Raw genomic sequence first — 23,521 nt, 5'->3', positions numbered from 1 at the left:
GCTGCCCAGGCTGGTCTCAGACTCCTGAGCCCAGATGATCTGCCTGCCTTGGCCTCTTAAAGTGCTGGGATTACAGGCATGAGCCACTGCCCCATCCTAAATATTTGCTTTGGAGCAATTGTGGATGGCAGTGTCTTTTTAATTTTGGGTTTAATATGTTCACTACTATTACATGTGATTGGTGTTGATCTTGTATCCCAGGTCCTTGCTGAACTCACTTATTAGTTCTAGGAAATTTTGTAGATTTCTTGGAATTTTCTATATACATGATCATGTCATCTGCAAGTAGAGACATGTATAGTCCTTCCTTTCCAATCTGTATATGTTTTTTTCATATTGCAATGCTAGACATTTTAGTACTATGTTAAATAAGAGTGGTAAGAGTGATGTCCTTGCTCCATTCCAGACCTTAGAGAAAGAGCATTCAGTCTTTCACCATTAAGTCTGGTGATAGCTATAGGTGCTTTTTAGATATTCTTTATGAAGTTGAGATAATTCCCCTGTATTTCTAATTTGCTGAAAGTATTTTTGTTTTCCATAAGTGGATGTTAGATTTTTTCATGTCCATTGATACATGGTTTGTCTTCTTTGGCCTGTTGACAGGGTATACATTGATTGATTTTCAAATATTGGATCCAGCTTGCCCAAATGGAATAAATTCCATTTTTCATGCTGTGTAATTTTCTTTATACATTCTAATCTGTTTGCTATTATCTTGTTGAAGATTTGTATGTAAATTGACGAGAGACATTAGTCTATAGATTTTTTTTTAATATGATCTTGATATGGTTTGGCTCTGTGTCCCCACCCAAATCTCATCTCGAATTGTAATCCCCAGGTGTCAAGGAAGGTACCTGGTGGAAGGTGATTAGATCATAGGAATGGTTCCCCATGCTGTTCTCATTGTAGTAAGTGAGTTCTTATGAGAGCTGATGATGTTTAAAGTGTTTGGCAATTCCTGCTTCACTCCTCTCTCTCTCCTGCCACCTTGTGAAGAAGACGCCTGCCTCCCGTTTGTCTTTCACTATGATTGTAAGTTTTCTGAAGCCTCCCCGGCCATGCAGAACTTTAAGTCAATTAAACCTCTTTTATTTATAAATTACCCCGTCTCAGGCAGTATCTTTGTAGCAATGTGAAAAGAAACTAATCTGTGTTTGTTACAGGGGTAATACTGGCTTTACAAAATGAATGGGGAATTATTTCCTCCTCTCTGCTTTCTGGAAGAGATTGTATACAATTAGTGTTAATTCCTTTTTAAATTTTTGATAGAATTCTCCAGTGAAATCACCAAGTCCTGAAGATTTCTTTTTTTAGGAGATTTTAAATTGAATTAATTAATGGTTATTGGAATATTCAGGCTGTGTATTTCATCTAGGTTGAGTTTTTTAATATTGTGGTAAGTATTCATATAAAATTTACCATTTTAATCGTTTTTAAATGTATAATTCAGTGGTACTTAGTAGACATTTGCCCCTCCTTTAGTATTTGCTGGGCATTGGTTCCGGGACCCCCTGCAAATACCAGAACCCTTGGATGTTCAATTCTCTGATATAAATTGGCATAGTATATACATATAACCTACACATATCCTCCCATATACTTTAAATCATTTCCAGATTACTTATAATATCTAATACAATATGTAAATAATTGTACTGTATTTTAAAATTTTATATTATTTTTATATTTGTTTTTTTTTTGTTTTTTGAATATTTTGATCCATGGTTGGTCAAGCATGTGGTTGGTTCTGGATGCGGAACTACAGATATGGAGGATCAACTGTATTCACAATGTTGTGCAGATATCACCATGATCATTTCCAAAAGCTTTTCATCAGCCCAATTAGAAACCCTATACCCATACAATAATAATTCCTCATAAGTCCTCCTTACCCCTAGTCCCTGGTAACCTCTATTGTACTTTCTGTCTCTAAGAATTTGCCCATTCTAGGTACCTCTTATAAGTGGAATTGCACAATATTTGTTCTTTTATGTCTGGTTTATTTCACCTAATGTAATGTTTTCTAGGTTTATCCATGTTGCAGCATGTACCAGAATTTCTTTTTTTTAAGGCAGAATAATACTGCATTATATGTATGTATATACCATATTTTGTTTATCCATTCATATGTTGATGGACATTTATGTTATTTCCATGTTTTGGCTGTTGTGAATAATGCTGCTATGAACATTGGCATACAGATACCTGTTAGATTCTCTGCTTTCAATTCATTTGGGTATGGACCTAGAAGTGGAATTGCTGGATCATATGGTAGCTCTGTTTCACATTTTGAGGAAGTGCCAAACCCTTTTCCACAGCAGCTGCACCATTTTACATTCCTACCAGCAATATACCAGGGTTCAGTTGCTTCATGTCCTCACCAATACTTGCAATGTTTCATTTTTCTTTCAACGATAGCCATCCTAATGGGTGTGAACCGGTATCTCGTTGCAGTTTTTATTTGCATATCCCTAATGACTAGTGATGCTTAGCAGCTTTTCATGTGCTTATTGGTCACTTGTAGATCTTCTTTGAAGATATGTCTATTCAAGTCCTTTGCCCATTTTAAAACCCTTTTTTTGTTTGTTTGTTTTGTTTTTTGAGACAGGGTCTTGCTTTGTCACCCAGTCTGGAGTACAGTGGTATGATCTCAGCTTACTACAACCTTCACCTACTGGACTCAAGCAATCTTCCTACCTCAGCCTCCCAAGGAGGTGGGACTACAGGTGTGCCACCACACCTGTCTAATTTTTGTGGGTTTTTTTTGGTAGGGACAGGGTTTCACCATGTTGCCCAGGATGGTCTTGAATTTCTGGACTCAAGCAATCTACCACCTCAGCTCCTAAGGTTCTGGGCTTACAAGTATGAGCCACTGTGCCTAGCCTTAAAATCAAGGTTTTTGTTGTTGTTGAGTTGTATAAGTTCTTTATATAGTGTGGATATTAATCCCTCATTGGATGTAAGATTTGTGAGTATTTTCTCTCATTCTTGTGACTTATCTTTTTAGTATCTTGATGGTGTCCTTTGATGCATAAAAGTTTTTAATTTTAGGCTGGGCATAGTGGCTCACACCTATAACCCCAGCACTTTGGGATGCCAAGACAGGTGGATGGCTTGAGCCCAGGAGTTTGAGACCAGCCTTGCCAACATGGTGAAACCCTGCCTGTAGAGAAAATACAAAAATTAGCTGGGCATGGTGGTGCACGTCTGTAGTCGCAGCTACTCAGGAGACTAAGATAAGAGGACCTCTTGAGTCTGGAAGGCAGAGGTTGCAGTGAGTGGCATGATTTTGCCACTGTGCTCCAGTCTGGGTGACAGAGTGAGACTCTGTCTCAAAAAAGTTTTAAATTTTGATGAAGATCAATTTATTTATTTTGTTGTTGTTGTTGATATTGCCTGTGCTTTTGGTGTCATACCCAGGAAATCATCATCAAATCCAACGTCATGAAGCGTTTTCATAATATTTTCTCCTGAGAGTTTTATAGTGTTAGCTCTTATATTTACGTCTTTGAACTATTTCTTTTTTTATGTCACCATGTCTAAGAATCTTCTATCTGTTTTGAGTTAATTTTTGTATATAATATAGGTCGGGGTCCAACGTCATTCCTTTGCATGTTGATATCCAATTTTCCCAGCACCATTTGTTGAAAAGACTTCTTTCTGCCATCAAATGGTCTTAACATAGTTGTTGAGAATCTAGTGACTATATATGCAAGAGCTTATTTCTGGGCTTGCTGTCTTCCTTCCTTCCTCCTTTCCTTTCTCTTTTCCTTTCCTTTCTTCCCTTTTGCTTCCTTCCCTAGTTCCATCCATTTCTTCCCTTTTCTTTCTTTCTTTCTTTGATTGATTGATTGATTGATTGAGACAGGGTCTCACTCTGTCATCCAGGCTAGAATGCAGTGGTGTGATAATGGCTCACTGCAGCCTCCACCTGGGCTCAAGCGATCTTTTCATCTCAGCCTCTCAAGTAGCTGGAACCACAGGCGTATGCCACCATGCCTGGCTAATTTTTCCTATTTTTTGTAGAGATAGGATTTCACAACGTCGCCAGGCTGGTCTCAAACTCCTGGGCTCAAGCAATCCACCTGCCTCAGCCTGCCAAAGTGCTGAGATTACAGACTTGAGCCACTGCACCTGGCCTATTTCTGGGCTTCCCATTATATTTCATGGTTTTTATGTCTGTTCTTAATGTCAGTACCACACATGTTGTGGTATCTGTAGTTTTAAAATCAGTGAGTGTGAATCTTTCATGTTGTTTTTCTAGATTGTTTTGGCTATTTGAGGTTCCTTGAAATTCCATATGAATTTTAGGATTAATTTGTCTATTTATGCAAAAAAAAGTCACTGGGATTTTGGTAGGGATTGCACTGAATCTGTAGATTGCTTTAGATAGTATACATTGTCATTTTAACAATTTAGTGTCTTCTAATCCATGAACACAGGATTAGGTTGTATTTTGATAGTTGGTGGTTTTTGAAAAATTGGTCCATTTCTTCCAAGTTGTCCAGTAAGTGAGCTAAAAAAGTTAATGTTATTTCATTATTATTCTTTTAATGGCTGCAAGATCTATAATGTCCCATTTCAGTCCTTTTATTGGCATAGCATCTTTTTCAACTTTTATATTTGTTAGTAACACTAGAGGTTTATCCCTTTTTTACTATATAAATAAGCTTTTGGTTTTATTTTTTTTTATTTTTTTTTTTAGTATTGCATTCCCATTTTCAATTTCATGGATTTATTATTTCCATCTGCTTCTTTGGTTTTGTTTTTCTAGTATCTAGCTAGCTTCTGTTTCTAGCATCTTGAATTAGTAACTTAGATTATTGATTTGAGGCCTTTCTTCATACCTAACTTAAGCATTCAGTGCTACAAACTTCTCTCTGAGCATTGCTTTAGCTGCATCCTATTTTGCTATGTTGTATTTTCATTTTCACACAGTTCTATGTATTTTTTAAATTTTTCTTTGAAACTTTTTCTTTGACTCTTGTTTTATTTAGAAGTATGTTGTTTATATCTAAGTGTTTAGAGATTTTCTTGTTTTCTATTATTCTCTGTTTCTAATTTGAATTAATTATAATCGATGATACCTCTCCGTATAATTTCAATACTTTTAAGTTTGTTGAAATTTATTTCCTGGTTCAGGATATGATCTCAGGTCAATATTCTGTGAGTGCTTAAACAGTTGTTTACTCTGCTGTGGTTGGCTGGTGTGTCCTGTTGTGTCAATTAGATCCTTTTGGTTGATTATTGTTCAGTTCTTCAATATCTCCGTAGATTTTCCATCTAGTAGTTCTACCAATTGCTGAGAGTAGAGTGTTGAAGTCCCCAACTATAAGTGCATTTGTTTATTTCTTCTTTTAGCTCTATCAGGTTTTACTTAATGTGTCTAGACACTCTATTGTGAGGTGAACACACATTCAGGATTGTTATGTCTTCCTGGTGGATTGATCCTTTTATCATTTTGTAATATCCCTCTTTATTCCAACTGAGAACTGTTGGGTCATGACTTGACTTACTGTATTGTTTTGTACTTTCTTTGCAGAAGATTCAGACCTGCATTTCTTTGATCCACAGACAACACTGAAGGTCTGTCGAAAAATGATAGGCAATACATTTTAAATGTCCCCAGGCAGTTTGGATATCACATTATTGCTCTGTAAAACTCATTTAGGTTTTTTTCCCCACATACGTTGCTGTTTCTGTCCCAGGTGCTTGCTGTATATAGCACTGTCTCTGTCTTTTCCCTCTATTAACTTCAATAGTGGGAATAGTTACAGCACAGTCTTCTGAAGTTCAAGAAAATAATCAACTGGAATATTCATGAATGCTATCTGTGTAATTGGTGTGAAAGACTTCCCTATTTGAAAGGAATCTGTTTGAGCCCAGAGACCTAGTGTTTATAATAGTAACCACAGTTATAAAATTATATATGTGTGTTGTAACCACTTTACGTTTATAAGATACTACCAGAGTCTACTGGGAATGTAACCTCAATCTGTCCATCCCTGGGCAGGATTAGCTATAGTTCAAGTGCCAGGTTGATAGTGGTGGAACCAAGGCTTGGAGCTCTCAAGCACTCGTGCTCGAGCTCTGGAACTCCTTGGTTCATGTGGTCATCTCTTGCAGATCCAGGCTCAAGTCCCAGCTTTACCACTTACCTGGCCACATGTGGGACTGTGTCTGCCTCATAACCTCCATCCCCCAAAGAAAAGTGAGCAGAACCCACCTCGTTTAAGCCTTTTATATCTCTTTGTCATCCATCTCAAAGTGATTCTTCAGAGGTCCTGTAGGAGCCTCAAGGAACAAGACAAGAATATTCATGATGTGACTTCCCTGAGCCATGAATGGCTGTTGCATTTTGTTCCTAATATGCTCCCTTTGCTGTCCTCCCTTCCCCTTTTAGAGAGATGGGACCGTGTAACCACCACCACAACCAAAAGGCCAGTAACCACCAGAGCTCCAGCAAATACTTTAGGTAAGATGGGCACTCTGAGGAGAGCAGTAAGGGAAGGATCCCATTGGGGCTCCCTCTGAGGCAGTATCCAAAAGAGCTACCCATAGATGAACTAATTGAGTATTTCTTTTATTTTGGGATCCCATTAAGGAAATGATTTTGACTTGGCTGACGCCTTAGATGATCGAAATGATCGAGTTGATGGCCGCAGGAAACCAAGTGCTGGAGGAGGAGGTAAGTCCCACCTGGTCGGGTTCTGTCTCATTAATTACAACATCACACAGAGCCAGAGCCAGTCTGCACCTGGCAGAGCTGGAGGCGCTTCAGGCCACTGGAGAACCCATAATGGTGGCACTCAAGCTTTTTTTCATCTTGGGACTCTCAAAATCATTGAGATCTCAAGAGATTTTGCTTATGTGGGTCATGCTTGTCAATACTCAATATCTTAGAGATTAAAACTGAAAGACTTTACTAATTAAAATGAACAACACTAAACTCATACATTTAACACAAATAACATTTTTATGAGAAATAACTATGCTTGGCAAGACAAAAACTTGTATTGTGGAGAGCGGCACGATGTTACATTTTTGCAGATTTCTCTCATGTCTGGCTGGATAGAAGCAGCTGGTTTCTCACACACACTTTACTCCATTGTGAGATGTTGTTTTGGTTGAAGTATATGAAGGAAGTCTGGCCTCACACTCATACGCAGTGGAGAAAGAGAGGAATATTTTCACAGACTCTTCAGATTCTTGTGGATAATCTTCTTGGATAGGACACCATAACTTGGCCCCAACAAAAGCGGTTGTTTCTTATGGGTTAAGCTCAGTGTAAAGTGTGAAACTGTCAGTGAGCTTCCCACACTTGGTTCCATGGGACTCCCTTATCCGTTCAATGAATCTTTTACCCATTCATAAATTTTCTGCTTCCTTGTATCAGTTTCCTTGCTGCATAACAAAAATCAGAAACTCTGAGTTCAGACAACGCCCATTTATTATCTCACTGTTTCCTTTGGTCCGGAGTTCAGGAAAAGCTAAGCTGAGTTTTCTGCTCAGGAGCTCATATAGCTGTGGTCACGGTGTTGGTGAGGGCTGGGGTCTCATCTGAGGTTGGGTCCTCTTCCAAGCTCAATTGGTTGTTGACAGTACATTCCCTAGCAGCTGTAAAAATAATAGGTGCTTGCTGCTTCAAGACCAAAGGAGAACTTCCGAGAGAGGGGTTGGTATGGGGAGAAAGCAGGAGAAACCGGCCAACTCTGTTGCTCATGTCTGAGCTCAGAGAAGGCCTGAACCTGCTTTTGAGGATATCACCTGATTAAGTCATGTCCGTGTAGGATAATCTCCTTTTTGATTAATGCAAAGTCAAATTGATTTGGTACCTTAATTACCTCTGCAAAATCCCTTCACCTTTGGCATGTAATCTAACCTAATCATGGGGGTGATAGCCATCCTCTTTGTGGTTCCACTCACACTCAGATTGGCGGGACATTATTTGGCACATGTACACCAGTGGGAGGGGGCCTGGGGGGCTCTTAAAATTTCATCAAGGGCATTTATTCATTAAGTGGAACTGGTAATCATTTTCTGCACCTTGGGCAACATTAACACAAGTTTCCTGTTGCTGAAATGTTTTCTTGTCATTGAACTGTATGTTTTATTTTCTCCAGGTTTTTCAGATAAGGATCTTGAAGACATATTGGGGGGTGGAGAATACAAACCTGACAAGGGTAAAGGTAGGAGCATTGATTTGTGCCAACACACCCCTTATTCTCGTGAAAAGGGTCCAGCAACCAGATTAATTGGGCCTCTGGGAAATGAGTGGTAGTTCCCAGGCATTCCAGCCTGCCAGTTGGGGTTCCTTTGGAATGATGTGAGCCATGCAGTTCAAGGGTGGGGATTTATAACCATCTTGGAAGAGCCTCACATTTCCCCTGATGTTCCTTAAGCAACAATGCTCACGGGTTAATGGTTCATGCTGGCAGAAGCCTATTTGCTGAGGCAACACCACCAATGATGATAACTGTGGGCCAGTGGACCCTGAAAACAGCCCTCTCAACCTCAAGAGACTCACTCTTTCTTGGGATGGGAGGAGCAAACTCATCATGACAAGTATTTTTTTAAGAGACCCATAGCAAGTCAGATATATTTTTAAAATACCTTTTTATTTTGAAATGGTTCTCACAAGAAGTTATAAAAATACTTCAAGAGAGTTCCTGTGTACACTTCACCTAGCTTCTCCTTACATAACCATAGTAATTGTCAAAACCAGGAAATCAACACTAGTACAATACTGTTAAGTCAGGTACAGACCTTGTTCAGATTTCATCAGATTTTGCCTGCATTCAGATATGCATGTGTGAGCGAGTGTGAGTAGATCCTGTAAAATGTTATGTGTGTAGATTTGAGTAACCATCACCATAATTAGGAGGCAGAACTGTTCCATCACGATAGAGAAGTTTCCTCATGCTACTCCAGAATATTCATGTCCTCCCCAAGGCCAGATAGTGTTAATACCCCAAACTACCAATGATTGAAACCTTTCATCATAGTATACATCAAGTATGGAGGGAATATTAGCCAGATTTGTTGATGTGGCAAGACAAGCTAGTGTTTGTAACTTGTGGTTGTAACCTGTTGTAACTGTAAGTTGTGATTATAATCTGTTGTGATAGCAATGTGTTACAATGGTAAGTTGTGGTAGTAACTCTGGTAGTAACCTGTTGTGACAGCAAATTGCTGTTATACCCGGTTATAAGTGTGGCAAGTTGTGGGTGTATCTGGTTGTAACCCTGATACACTCCCCACAGTCTTGGCTGTGGTTACTAGTGTTTGCTCTTTTTTCCCAAGAATGGTGTGCCTTTAATATGGGAACAATGTTCTCTTCCGATTAAAGGATACCATACTCAAATTTGTCCTTCGAAACACCTTTTCGGACGGAGCCATCTCTAGTAAAAAGCTCTAAAAGCCTCTAAATGAAACTCACAGGTGTCAGGAGAACATGGAACAGTTAAAGGGCAAATCCAGCAAATTAGCCAATTACTCCTGGGTGAAAAGTGGCATTTCCAGGTGGTGAGAGGAGGGCAGTAGGCACGTGTGTAAGCATACACATGAATGAAAGTCTGAATGACATGTCGGGGCTTTTCCTTGTTAAAAATGCATGTTTTAGCAAGGAAGAAGTGTTCAGAAATTCTTTAATTAGACTCATATTTGAACTTCTCTTGTAAAGTATAATCAATTGTTAGCTTAAGTTATACCCTTTGCCATTATAGGTGTCAGGAAAAGAAGATAAAGGGGGTCATGGAAAAAAGGACAAGTGTGAAACTGAAACATGGTTATGATAAGCACACCATAGAATTCTCAGGCACTGTCCTTTGCACAAAAATATGCTAATGCTGTGAGCAAAGGTAAAACATCACATTTCAATAAATTATGATCTTTAGCATGAAAAGGATCCTAATTAATGCATTTTTCAGGCTTGGGTCTTAGGCACAGAGATTCAGCTATACTTTTAGAGTGTATTTTTGAAATAATACATTATTTGTTACAGATTTTTTCTCAATAAGACTTCTTGCTGACCCTGTAGAAGCCCCACATTTTACCTATAGGTGATGATGACAGTCTTTTGCCAACAGGTCCTATTGCCTTTCTCTAAGAAGGTGATGGCCTATAAACTCTCCTTCTCCACTCTTATTTCCTTCCTGCCCAGCCTGGACTCTGATCGTCCCCCATTTCTGCCAACGGACTTCTCTCCATAGCACTTTGAGAAATTTGAGGCTAATGTTTCAACTCCTCAGAGTCCCACTGCCATCTATACCCTAGAGTATGCAAGCCTCTACTCCCACTGTGGTTTCCAGTGGCTTCTTGATGGTCACAGCACTCTGTCCTGTATGGCCTCTGTAGCATTTGACTTTGGTGATCACCTTCTCCTTAACATTCTTTCCTCCCGGGCACCTTTCTGACTCATTGACTGGTCTCATCCATGAGTCTCATTCACTGCTTCTTTCTGAAAACAGTTGCCTCTTGGATTTATTTTGTTGGTGTCCATTCTGTATGTCATTCTCTTTCACTGGGAAAGAGAATGGTATTAGAAACCAAGATCTGAGTATTCATTGCCTAGTGGTGTATTGCTACTTCTAGACTGTCTAAGCAGAGACAGGAAATAGGAAATATATGTATATATACTAACTAATGTGTCTTACTTCAGGCTGCTATAACAGATTACCACAGACTAGGTGATAATTAAAAAACAGACATTCGTTTCTAGAGGCTGGGAAGTCTAAGATTGAGTCATTGGTAGATCCAGTATCTAGCGAGGATCTATATCCTGTTTTGGAAATGGCTGTCTTCCTGTTGTGTCCCTGATTGGTGGAGAGGACAGAGTGGGCAGGAAGCTCTGGTGTCTCTTCTTATAAGGGTCCTAATCCTATCAGGAGGGGTCGACCTTCATGACCTAATTATCTCCCAAAGACCCCACCTCCTAATACCATCACACTGGAGGTTAGGATTTCAACGTATGACCTTGGGAGAAGGGATACAAATGTTCAATACATAAGACCATATATGCACACATATCCAAAATCATTTGTTTTAACCATCAGCAGGTATATTAACCTAAACATGACTTCATACTTATATCTCCAACTGTAATCTAGTGCCAGAGGATTATTTTGATCTTCCTTTTTTGCTTACCTGTAACTTTCCTCTCTGACAGTGAGACACCTAGCTCCTACTACCTGTCATTCATTTACTGTCTTGCTTAATTCAGGTATACACGTATAGAGCATCAGAACTGCTAACTCATACCCCCAGGAGAAACAACTTTACCAACTGGAGTCCAGTGTTTATGTTCAGTTTCTTTTGTCTTTACCTTACAGTTTCCAGTCAAAATACTGTTTTTCAAAGTTACTTAGGTCAGTTCTTTTACCTTCCTCATCCATTTAGTACAGTTATGCCGCCACTTATAATGGAGTTAGATTCATCTGTCGTAGTCTCCATTCCATCCTGGGAGTCCCCCCACCCACCTAGTTGATGTTTTGTTGTTTTGCTTGTAGGCATTAAAGTTCAGTCTTTGTGACATATAGTTCTGTGGGTTTTGGCAAATGCATAGAGTCATGTATCCACCACCCAAGTACCATACAGAACAATTTCATCACCATACTAGAACTTCTGTACAGGCCCTTGATAGTCAGCCACTCCCCCTTTCCTCAACCCTAATCTATTTTCTGTTAGTACAACCTTCTGATTTGTTTTACTGTATCCAGAATGCCGTATAATTGGAGCCATACAGTATATAGCCTTTTCAGAATAGCTTCTTTCACTTAGCAATATGCATTTAAAGTTCTTTTGTGTTTTTCATAGCTTGGTAGTTTATTCTTTCTAGCATTGAACAATATTCCATTGTATGGATGTACCACTTTGTTTATCCATTCACCTGCTGAAGGACACCTTAGTTGCTTCCAGTCTGGGGTGAATATGAGTAAAGTCGCTATAAACATTTTTTTTTGAGATGGGATCTCACTCTGTTGCCCAGCCTGGAGTGCAGTGATGCGAACACAATTCACAGAAACATTGACCTCCTCAGCTCAAGCAATCCTCCCACCTCAGCCTACTGAGTGGCTGGGATCACAGCTACCTACCACCATACTTGGCTAACTTTTAAAGTTTTTGTAGGGATGGGGTCTTGCTATGTTGCCCAGGCTGGTCTCAAGCTCCTGGGCTCAAGTGACCCTCCCAATATGCTGGGATACAGGCGTGAGCCACTGTGCCCAGCTATAAACATTTTTAAACATTACATACAGGTTTCTGTGTAGACGTACACATAATACTTTTGTTCTATGAACAATACTATAAAGAAAAGAAAAAGACAAGCCACAGATTTGAAGAAAATATTTGCCAAATTATATACCTGATATAGGACTTGTATTCAAATGATATAAAGAATTTAGAGGCTGGGCGCAGTGGCTCATACCTGTAATCCCAGCACTTTGGGAGGCCAAGGCGGGTGGATCATGAGGTCAGGAGATCAAGACCATCCTCGCTAACACGGTGAAACCCCATCTCTACTAAAAATACAAAAAATTAGCTGGATGTGGTGGCGGGCGCCTGTAGTCCCAGTTCCTTGGGAGGCTGAGGCAGGAGAATCTCTTGAACCAGAGAGGCAGAGGTTGCAGTGAGCCAAGATCACACCACTGGGACTGCATTCCAGCCTGGGTGACAGACCAAGGCTCCATCTCAAAAAAAAAAAAAAAGGATTCATAAAAGTCAACAGTAAGACCTCAAACAACCCCAATTTTTAAATGGGCAAAAAATATGAACAGACTTTACCAAAGAAGAATATAAAACAGGAAAATAAGATATTCAACATCATTTCTCACTAGAGAAATGAAAACAAGATAACCACTACACACATGTTAGAATGTCTAAAATCCAAAAAGCTGATAATATCCATTGCTGAGGAGGATGCAGAGCAACAAGAACTCTGATTCATTGTTTGTGGGAATGCAAAATGGTGCAGCTACTTTGGAAGAGAGCTTGACAGTTTATTGTAAAGTTAAACATAGACTTACCATATGACCCAGCAGTCATACACCATTGCTGGTTTTTGCCCCGATTGAACAATCTGACAGACTTCTGGAAGGGAAAAATGAAAGCAGCCTTGGGCAAAAATGCCATGGATTCAAGCTGTCTTTGCTGAAATCAATTTACTTTCCTGAAGTGACTGACTTTTTGTCCACGTTTATAGTTGCTTTTTGAGGAGAGGATTTGTTGATCTTCTCACTCCCTCATGCCAGAAGTCTTCTCCCCTGGTATTTTTTGAATCCAGATTATTCATTCTATCTCCCCTCAAGCCCAGGCTGTGTTCACCTTCCCTTGGGATGACCAGCTAAGAGGTTAAGAGTGGCAAACCTAACCTCTTAACTGGTATTTTTGCTCCAGTTTGTCCTCCTTGCAGCTGCAAAAAAGAATCATCAAGAACATGAATCTGATCCTGTCATTCCTCTGTTTAAAAAAATACTGTGTAATAATGAAAAGACAAAACAGTCCAATTTAAAAATGAGCATAGGATTTGAACCTACACATCACAAAGGAAGTTACATGATGTTCAAAAATAATTTATGTACGTCGAACCAATCTGGCATCCCAGGGATAAAGCCTACTTGATTGTGTTGGATTCGCTTTTTGATGTGCTGCTGGATTCAGTTTGCTAGTATTTTGTTGAGGATTTTTGCATCTATATTCATCAAGCATATTGGTCTGATGTTTTCTTTTGTGTTGTGTCCTGCTACAGTAACCAAAACAGCATGGTACTGGTACAAACAGACACATAGACCAGTGAACAGAATAGAGAACATAGAAAAAATGCCACAGACCTACAACCATCTGATCTTCAACAAAGTTGACAAAACAAGCAGTGGGGAAAGGACTGCTTATTCAATAAATGCTGCTGGAATAACTGGCTGGCCATATGCAGAAGATTGAAATTGGACTTCTATCTTTTTACCATATACAAAAATCAACTCAAAATAGATTAAAGACTTAAGTGTAAAACCCAAATCTATGAAAACACTGAAGACAAGCTAGGAAATATTAATCTGGACCTAGGACCTGACAAAGTCTTCATGATAAAGACACCAAAAGCAATTGCAACAAAAACAAAAATTGACACATGGGACCTAATTAAAGTAAAGAGCTTCTGCACAGCAAAAGAAACAGAGTAAACGGACAACCTATAGAATGTGAGGAAATATTTGCAAACTATGCATCAAACAAAGGTTTAATATCCAGAATCTATAAGGAACTTAAACAAATTTACTAGCAAAGAACAAACCATCCCATTAAAAAATGGGCAAAAGACACAAACAGACATTTCTCAAAAGAAGACATACATGTGGCCAACAAGCATATGAAAAAAAGCTTAAAGTCACTAATCATTGGAGAAATGCAAATCAAAACCACAATGAGATACCTTCTCACACCAGTCAGAATGGCTATTTTTAAAAAGTCAAAAAATAACAGATGCTGGCAAGGTTGTGGAGAAAAGGAAGCACTTATGCACTGCTGGTGGGAATGTAAATTAGTTCAGCCAGTATGAAACAAAGTTTGGTGATTTTTTAAAGAACTTAAAACAGAATTGCCATTTGACCCAGCAATCCCATTATTTAGTATATACCCAAACATAAACATTTCTCTATCCTAAAGACGCATGCATGTGCATGTTCGTTGCAGCACTATTCTCAGTAGCAAAGACATACAATCAACGTAAGTGCCCATCAATGGAGGACTGGATGAAGAAAACGGGGTACATATATACCATGAAATACTACACAGCCCTAAAAGAAGTGAGATCATGTTCTATGCAACAACATAGATGGAGCTGAAGGCCATTATCCTAAGCAAACTAATTGAGGAACGGAAAAGCAAATACTACATGTTCTCATAAGTGGGAGCTAAATGATGAGAACACATGGACACACAGAGGGGAACAACACACACTGGGGCCTATCAGGTGGTGAAGGTTAGGAGGAAGGGGAAGATCAGGAAAAATAACTAATGAATACTAGGCTTAAAACCTAGGTGCTGAAATAATCTGTACAACAACCCACATGACACACAGTTTACCTGTATAGCAAACCTGCACATGTATTCCTGAACCTAAAATATTTTTTTAAAAAAAATCAAAATTATTCTTTGGGGAAATACAAATTAAAACCACAGTGAGATACCATAACACATCCTCCAGAATAACTGAAATTTAAAAGATAGTATCAAATGTTGATGAAGATGTGGAGTGACTGTAGTTCTCATATGTCATCGGTAGGGATGTAAAGTTTCTTCTAAAACTGAACATAGACCTACCTTGCAACCCAGCAATTTCATTCCCTATTCAAGAGAAATGAGAGCTGTGTCCTGCCCCACTCCGACAAAAAAAAAAAAAAAAAAGACTTAAAAGAATGCTCATTGCTTAATTTACAATAGAAAAAAACAAAAACAAAAGAAAACCTGGAAACACCCAGGTATCAATAGGAGAATTGATTGACAAACTGTGATACATTTACATATTTATATAATGGAATGAGTTACTGATACAACAGCATGGATAAATGTCAAAAACAATATGCTGAGTAAAAGAGGCCAATGAAAAAAGAGTACATATTATATGAACCCAATTATATGAAGTTCCACTACAGACAAAACTAACCTATAATGACAGAAATGAGATCTGTGGCTGCTGGGGTTGGGTGTGTGAATAAGATCAATTTGGCATCACTTTCTGGGGTGATGGTTATGTTCTGTATCTGGATAGGGGGGTCTCAGTTTCATAGCCGTGTACATGTGTCAAAAGTTATCCACTGGTACGTGGAAGATTTGTATGTTTCACTATATGTAAATTTTACCTTAAAAAAGGAATCATAAGGAAATGTAAATAAATTGCAAGGTAACCATAGGTCGAGGTCTACTGATGTCTGTAACTTAACTTTGAAATGCGTCAGTAAAACTAGATCAATTGACAAGAGGGATGGTAGACGTGCTAAAGTGAATGATGCAGAATGTTAATTACAGGTCTATGTGCTGGGAATATGGGTGTTTACTGCACAAAGTTTTTAGCTTCTTTGTATGTTTGAAATTCTTCTTAATTAGATTTTGGTGAAAAAAATTAAAGAAGCAGGAACAACAACAAAAGCCTCTTTAAAGGTTCCCCACTGCTTATGAGATAAGTTGAAGCCCCTTAGTCTGCTGACATGTTCTTTCTGCTCTAGACCACCACATTCCTGTCATCTCCAAACATGGAGAAAGGCCAGTAGGTACATATGCCAGTACCTGCACATGATGTTCCCTGGTCTAAACTGCCTGCCTTCCACCATGTGAATTCCCACTCATCCTCTAGCAAGTGCTACGTTACCTACCCATCCCTTGAGATCCCCTCCTCTCAGGAGGCTTCCCCCATCTGTGGCCCTGTCTCCCTGCCCACTGTTCGCCCTGCAGCACAGCTTCCATCTCCTGCCTCTGGGCTCTCCTAGAGCTTCTGTCATTCTGCTGGTACAGAGTAGCACATGTCATTCTGAACCACAGTGGGCGGCATGTATCTTTTTTGCTTCTACTAGGCTGGGCTTCCTGTGTATTCCTGACACCTCCATGCAGATTTGCCGGCATGAGGACCGTGGACCAAACACCTGACTTTGCTCTCTGCCTTCTCTGTCACACCTCCCTGTGAAGGCTAGAGTGACACTTTTGATTGGCGAAGCCAGGGTGAGCCAACTGAGCCTCTGGGTCACATTACTGGTGAGATCATGGCATGACATGCTTTCTCCTGGAACCCCAAAGAAGCGTGAGAGCCAGGGCCCACCATGTTGCTAGCTGGGGAAGTGTGCACTCTTAGACAGCAGGTGAGCTCTGTGTCCACTCTGTAAGCCCAGCTTTCCCCCATATGAGCTCTGGGGTGATTTTCGTGAGAAGGAAAAGGGGAGAGAAGTAACAAGTAGCTTCTGTGTGGCCTCAGGCCATGTCCCTCTAACTAGTACACGGAAGGCCTGCCCTTGAGGGTGCTGGCGTACTTGTCTAGCCTCTTCATCAAGCAGATGGCTTACCCTGATCTTTCTCTGGCTCCTTGCATCTGTTCTCAGTTGGTAAAGAACCTGGAGGGGAGGAGGGGGAGAGGGGTGTTATTAGCGCTCCCAGATCATCCTCACTGGCCTCTTGGTCAGAAAACTTGGAATCAATTGACACAAGGAACCAAATGGGGCCAGAAGCACTGCTGGCTGGGTAGAGAGGCCATTTGCTGCTTTCCTTTCTCCGCATCCCCAAGGAGAGTCTTCCTTCTGTGCTTCTTAAGGATCCCCCGGGAAGTGTCTACTCCGTTGCTCTGGCTAGGTGTTTTACCCACTCCTTTGTTATCTCTAGACCTTTCCCAGACTTCTTAGTCCGCTCAAAGCTAGAGTTTCGGTGACAGCTCTTTCAAGGGGCTTTGGGTAGTACGAAATGGATGTCTTCACAGTGAGCTTTTCTTCTGCTCCAAGTGCAAACCCTCCATGCATTGCAGAGAACACCATCAAAAGAGGAGCCTTACCTGAACTTCTCCTTCGGGGTCTGAAGGTGAAAGCTGCTTTGCAGCACCCAGCATTTCACTGTACTAATTCCTTTCTTTGGATCACCACCTCCTGGGTTTAGCAGCCCATATACTGGGCTCACTCACTATACACCACTTGTTCATAACTACTGTGGGATCACAGGACTGCAACATTGCCTCATTATTCTTAATCAGAAAAAATTATTTTGAAAATGTTAGAATCATATTGGGCACATTTTTTACCCCAAAATGGCATTTTTTTTAAAGGCCAAAACATGCAGTTCTTAAACACTGGGGCAAGACTAAAAACCCCTCCTTCTAAAGAGATACAGACATTCTGTTATCGTTGTGTCTGGGTTGCATACATGGGCTATCTGGAGACATCCCCAAATGTGAAGTGTGAATGCCCTCACCTTAGTTCACAGGGTTAAAGGGGATGGTACCGACTCTAGTCAGTTGATAGACTGTAACTTTGAGTGTTAGTTTCCTCCAAATGTAGCCTGTTCCCTGTTTTTTAAGTGTACAATTCAGTGGCATCAAGTATATTCACAATGTTGTACAATCATCACCACCATCCATTTCTAGAACCTTTTCATCTTTCCATATGGAAACTCTGTACCCATTAAAAAGTCATTTCCCATTCCCCCTCCTTCCTGGTAGTTTCTCTTCTCTCTGTCTGTGAATTGGACTACCCTAGGAACCTGTGTAAGTAGAATCATACAGTATTTGTCCTTCTGTGACTGGCTTATTTTACTCAGCACAATGTCAGAGTTCATCCATGTTGTAGCATGCACCAGCACTCCCTTCATTTTTATGGCTGAATATTCCATTGAATGGCTAGAACACATTTTGTCTATCCATTCGCCCTCTTGGGTCTTCGAAGAAAACATTTCTTTTCCATTTTCACTGTGTTTACAGTCATTGTCTTCAAGTATCTGAGCCCTCTCGTGATCCCTTTCTGTTATGGACTAAATGTTTGTCTCCTGAAAATTCAAATATTGAAACCCTAACCCCCAATACGATGTATTTGGAGAGTGGGGCCTTTGGCTTATGTGAGGTCTTGAAGGTTGGGTCTTTGTGATGGGATTAGTTCTAAAAAGAGATACCCAAGTGTTCTCTTCTTTGGACCTATTTCCACATTCATTTCAGCTATTATAACATGTAGAGAAATAGGATGTTTCAGATGTGAGGAACAGCTCCCCGGCTCTGTTGTTCTATGATGTAAAGAGACCCACTTGCTCCCTCAGACTCCCCTTCCCCAAACACATACCTGGGCACACAGCAGGAATATGGGTTTTCTCCCAGATGACCACCTTGCTGGTATCTTGGGAGCCTGACATAAGACAGGGAGAGTTTTAAGGTTCTGTATCAGCTTGGAAGGGGATACCCATTATATTACCTAGAGGGTGGGCATTCTCATCCCTGTGATGGGGGATGGATAAGATCTGGGCCTTGGAGACTTTCTGGAACAGTCAGGAGCGCCCTCCCTGGTGGCTAGCATAGGCAGCTATGTTTTGGTAATTTTTTTCAGTTCAGTTTAACTTGGTAACTATGGGGCATTTGAAGCAAGTTTTCTTCTCATTGTTTATTCATTTTTTAATAATTTGCTTATTTTGCACTTTGGCCATCTTTTTAGATAATGAAAATATATTTGTAAAATATCTAAAAGCCCTAGCTGTGTCTATTAGAATTCTAGAACACTTAAGAGTTCTAGAATTGTACAACACGTATAGATGTCTTTAAATTCTTGAACATCTGCCCCTGGCAGTTATAATCTTCCTACTGTTACATTACTCTCCATTCCCTTGGCAACCAGGTGGGTCAGGCACTCACCGTGAGCCCAGGTTGTGCTGCTGTCAGAGAAGGGCCTCTCCGTGTGGTGCATCACCACCTCCCCCAGATGTACGGCTGTGTAGGAATCAAGGCTGACATGTATGTGTACATCCTTGTCTTTTATCTGAGATGCTGAGGGTCTGACACATCTGTTGATTGCAGGGCTTACTCACAACTTTCTCACTGGGCTCATGCCTCCTGTTCTACCGGGCCCCTGTAGCTATGGTGGTTGCTATAGCTAGAGAGGTTTCTGTACCTATGAGACCTGCTATGGCAGTGGTCACTATTGCTATGGTGACAGTCCCTACTGCTATGGTGTTGCTATAGCAATGGTAGCAGTTCCTAGAGCTATGGCAGTCCATACAGCTACCTATATCTATAGATATCTACACACAAAGCAAATCGCAGCCTGCGATACACTGTACAGGGGGATTTCTGGTTCACTAGAAAGCTACTGTAGTCTCTTTGGTATATAATCGTGCTCTCAGAGGGCAGGTGGGAATGCAAAACATACTGAAGCTGAAGAGTCCACCAGTGACCTGTGAAATCGCTTCTTTGAGCTCTCACTTCAGTTGTGGGAAAGAGGGGTGAATGGATTTGCACATGGGGGCTTGCAGATTTAAAACTCTTCAGAAATTATATTAAAAAGACTTGTTTGTTGTTTCATGATCCAGGAAGAATCACTAGTAAGCTTTCTGACTGCATGCTTGGAATACTTTTTCTGTGTATAAGTATATATTTGTAAATATTTGTGTTTTTTTAAAAAATAAAAATGGGATCATACTATGCTGAAACCATTTTTTAGTCAATGATACCCTGAATATCATTCTGTGTCATTAAAGGATATTATTCTAAAATATCATCTCAGTGATTGCATTATATTATGAAAAACCATAATTTCTTTAACCAGGACCCTAGTTTTGTAGAGATACTCCCCCACCCCCAGCTTTGTGCTACTCTACACAGTGCTGTGATGAACATTGTTGTAGCCAAATGTGCACAACCCTAATTGTGTCTGTCAAATAAATTCCTAGCAGTCAAACGGCTGGGCCACAGGAGGTAGACACTTTTAAAGATGCGATGTTTTGAGTGGTACTGCTGAATGGTTTTCCATGAAGGTTGTGCCAACCTCCGTTTGTACCACCAGTAGGTAAACAGCTGCCTGTTTTCTCAAATTGTCACCTCCACTGGGCATTACAGTTTTGTCATCTTTGCAGATTTGTTCAGAACAAAACACTATCCTGTTTAAATATGCATTTGTTTGAATCTAAAAGAGGTGAAACACTTTTTCAGTGTCTTATTAGACACTTTAAAAAATATTTTGTGAATTGCCTGTTTGTGTCCTTTGCCCATTTTTTTTTTCTTCTGGGGTCTGCATATTTTCTCATATATTTTAAGGACTCCTTTTACATTAGAGATGAGGGAGCCCTTGTATATTCCATACACATTTTATTTATTTATTCATCAGTTGATGAAACTTTGGGTTGTTTATAGCTTTTATGAATACTGCTATGAACATGTTTGTGCAAATTTTTATGTAGACATACGTTTTCAGTTGTCCTGGGTATATATCTAGAAGAGGAATTGTTCGGTTATGTTGTAACTCCATGTTTAACTTCTTAAGGAGCAACCAAACTGTTTTCCATGGCAGCTGCACCATTTTACATGCCTGCTAGCAATGCTTGGGGTTCCAGTTTCTTCACATCCTTACCAACACTTCTTCCTTTCTTCCCCTCTCTCCCTTCCCCTTGTCATCTTCCCTTTCCTTTTCCTGTTTTTTATTATAGCTATCCTAACGGATATGAGATGGTGTCTCATTATGGTTTTGGTTTGCATTTCCCCAATGACCAACAGTGTTGAACATCTTTTCATGTGTTTATTGGCCATTTTTATGTCCCTTTAGAGAAACGTCTATTCACATCCTTTGCCCATTTTTAGATTTGATGATTTGCCTCTTTATTATTGAGCTGAAGAGTTTCTTTATATATTCTCGATACTAGGTCCTTATCAGATACATATTTTGCAGATATTTTCTCCTATTCTGTACGTTGTCATTTTCGTTTCTTGATGATGTCCTTTGAAGCACACAAGTTTGTAATTTTGACAAAGCCCAATTTCGTTTTTCTTTTGTTGCTTGCACTTTTAGTACTGAAGTTTTTACTTTTGATCTGATCTTTTCCATTTTGAGTTTCTGACTTTAGTATCATATTTAGAAAGTCATTTTTTACCCCAAGATAACAGAAATTCCTTACCCCTAAATTTTCCTGTAGTGTTTTTATGCCTTCATCCACTTTATTTTTCCTGGGAACCGATCTTCATGGATGGTATTGGGTTGGATAGTTTATTTTATGCCAATAACTCATCACCAGTACCATCTTTTGCACAGTGTGCATTTTGTAAAGTAACTGGGTTCAGCCTGTGCCTAGAGAAAGTGGGCAGAACTCAGTAGCCCAACGTGGCTCAAAACCATGACCTTGGCTTGACTAACTCCAGTGGCAGGCCTGTGTGGCTGACTTCAGGTTCATGCAGTGAGAAAGAACAGGATCTAAGATGACTGGCTGTTTTTTCTTCGCCTCACAGTGTTTTCAGTTCACATGCCCATCTGAGAAGACTTGCCCACAGGATGCGATCACTTTATTTGAGGAGTAAGAGAAGCACATTTTATTTGTCTCAAGACAGGACCTCCTGCAGTCACACCTGGTCAGATAGGAACTACTGGAGTTGTGAACTATTGAGCTTTTGAGTCTTTGAAAGACTGGAAGGTCAGCCCTTTTCTCCATTTGTCCCTGGGGGGAAATTAGGAAGGGGTTCGACCTGTTTATATTTGTTATCACAGCCTGTTGCTCAGCAGTCTTATGATGTTTAAGTTGCTGTAATCCTCATGGCCAAGCACTCCTAAGGGAAAGGAGACGAGAACACTCAGTTTCATTCTGCCTTGAGGTGAAAGAAAAGGTTGAATTACTCAGAGTCCAGAAAAAATGAACTCATTAACTGAGGATGCCATGACGACAGCCACCTCCAGCACAGCAGACGGGGCCTCGCTGCTAATCTGGCTGTGCACAGTGACCCCCATCTTCCTGTTTGTTATGCTTTCTCCAACAGCAATGAGTGTGTGTGTGTGTGTGTGTGTGTGTGTGTGTGTGTGTGTTGTAAATGCTGGTACTCTTTGTTTTGTTAGTAACTATCCATACCCAATCAGGGCTCTTTATGAAATGCATAGAGCTCAAGGATTCAGCCATAGGTGGGAAGATAACAAACCTCATTTTTCCCCAACTATCTTTTTTTAAAATAGGCTTTATTTTTTGGATCAGTTTCACAGAAAAATAGGAAGGTACAGAGAGTTCTCATATTCCCCCTCCCCACACATGCGCACAGCCTCCCCCAGCCCTGCCGGAGGGGCACGTTTTCACAGTCCATGAACTACCATTCCTCCTGACTCTGACTGGTGAAAGAAATGTTGGAGCTCATTTGCCTTCAACATCCCAGGGTGGTTTCCCCTGAGAACCCTGGGCCTTGTGAACACAGTCTTCCTCCATTAATTAGCGTTCAGCCCTGAGAAGAAGGTGGCATGAACAATGAACTCAATGCTAATTAAGGTCCTGAAATGGCACCAGTTGCTTGTCAGGGAGTAGCTGTCTGGGGAAGGGGTATGTGCAAGTGTGTGTAGACTTGTGTGCCCACCACCATAGTCAAGATACGGAACAGTCTGTCACCACCAGGCTCCTGCCTGTTGCTCATTTATAATCACAGCCAACTCCCTCCCAACTCTCACCAGCCCCTGCTAGCATTCATCTGTTCTCCATCTCTGTGATACTTCAGATCCTTTTGAATCTCAAAATAGTGGATACGGGATTGTGAGCCTACATTTGTTTATGTTCCAAGAACGACTTTGGCTATAGTTGAGGCAGCGGCTACGCCAGAGACCCGTGGTGGTGGCAAAATTTAGAGTCAGGCTCTCCTGGCACAGCCCCCTGCCCCATTTATGGTGGGGCCACTAAGTGCAGCTGCCCCACTGGTAGCAGGGAGGTGAAATAGAATACTGTGCCCAAAAAGCCCAGAATTCAGTGCATGCACAGGGCAAGGTGGCTGCCATTTTAATAATAAAAAGTTCCTCCTGGTGGCCTGGGCTTTGCAGGTGGTGGGCATAAGAAAGCAGGTCTCGTTGCA

At 40.5% G+C, this 23,521-nt stretch overlaps 1 protein-coding gene across 5 annotated transcripts in view; it reads left to right on the top strand.

Annotated features, from left to right (window-relative positions):
• CD99L2 (CD99 molecule like 2) overlaps positions 1-23,521 on the top strand; it is a 135,253-nt gene that overhangs the window by 100,245 nt on the left and 11,487 nt on the right. For all 5 annotated transcript variants that reach the window (XM_032264104.1, XM_032264102.1, XM_032264103.1 and 2 more), the window contains exons 5-7: positions 6,404-6,475; positions 6,605-6,688; positions 8,124-8,189. In XM_032264104.1, coding sequence (XP_032119995.1) covers positions 6,404-6,475; positions 6,605-6,688; positions 8,124-8,189 — 222 coding nt within the window. The remainder of the gene's footprint in view (positions 1-6,403; positions 6,476-6,604; positions 6,689-8,123; positions 8,190-23,521) is intronic.

The sequence above is a fragment of the Sapajus apella genome, unplaced genomic scaffold (assembly GCF_009761245.1).
Source record: "Sapajus apella isolate SASKATOON/1434 unplaced genomic scaffold, GSC_monkey_1.0 scaffold142, whole genome shotgun sequence".
Classification (NCBI taxonomy): Eukaryota; Metazoa; Chordata; class Mammalia; order Primates; family Cebidae; genus Sapajus; species Sapajus apella.
The sequence above is the reverse complement of the archived record's forward strand: the minus strand, read 5'-3'. Positions and strand labels throughout refer to the sequence as shown.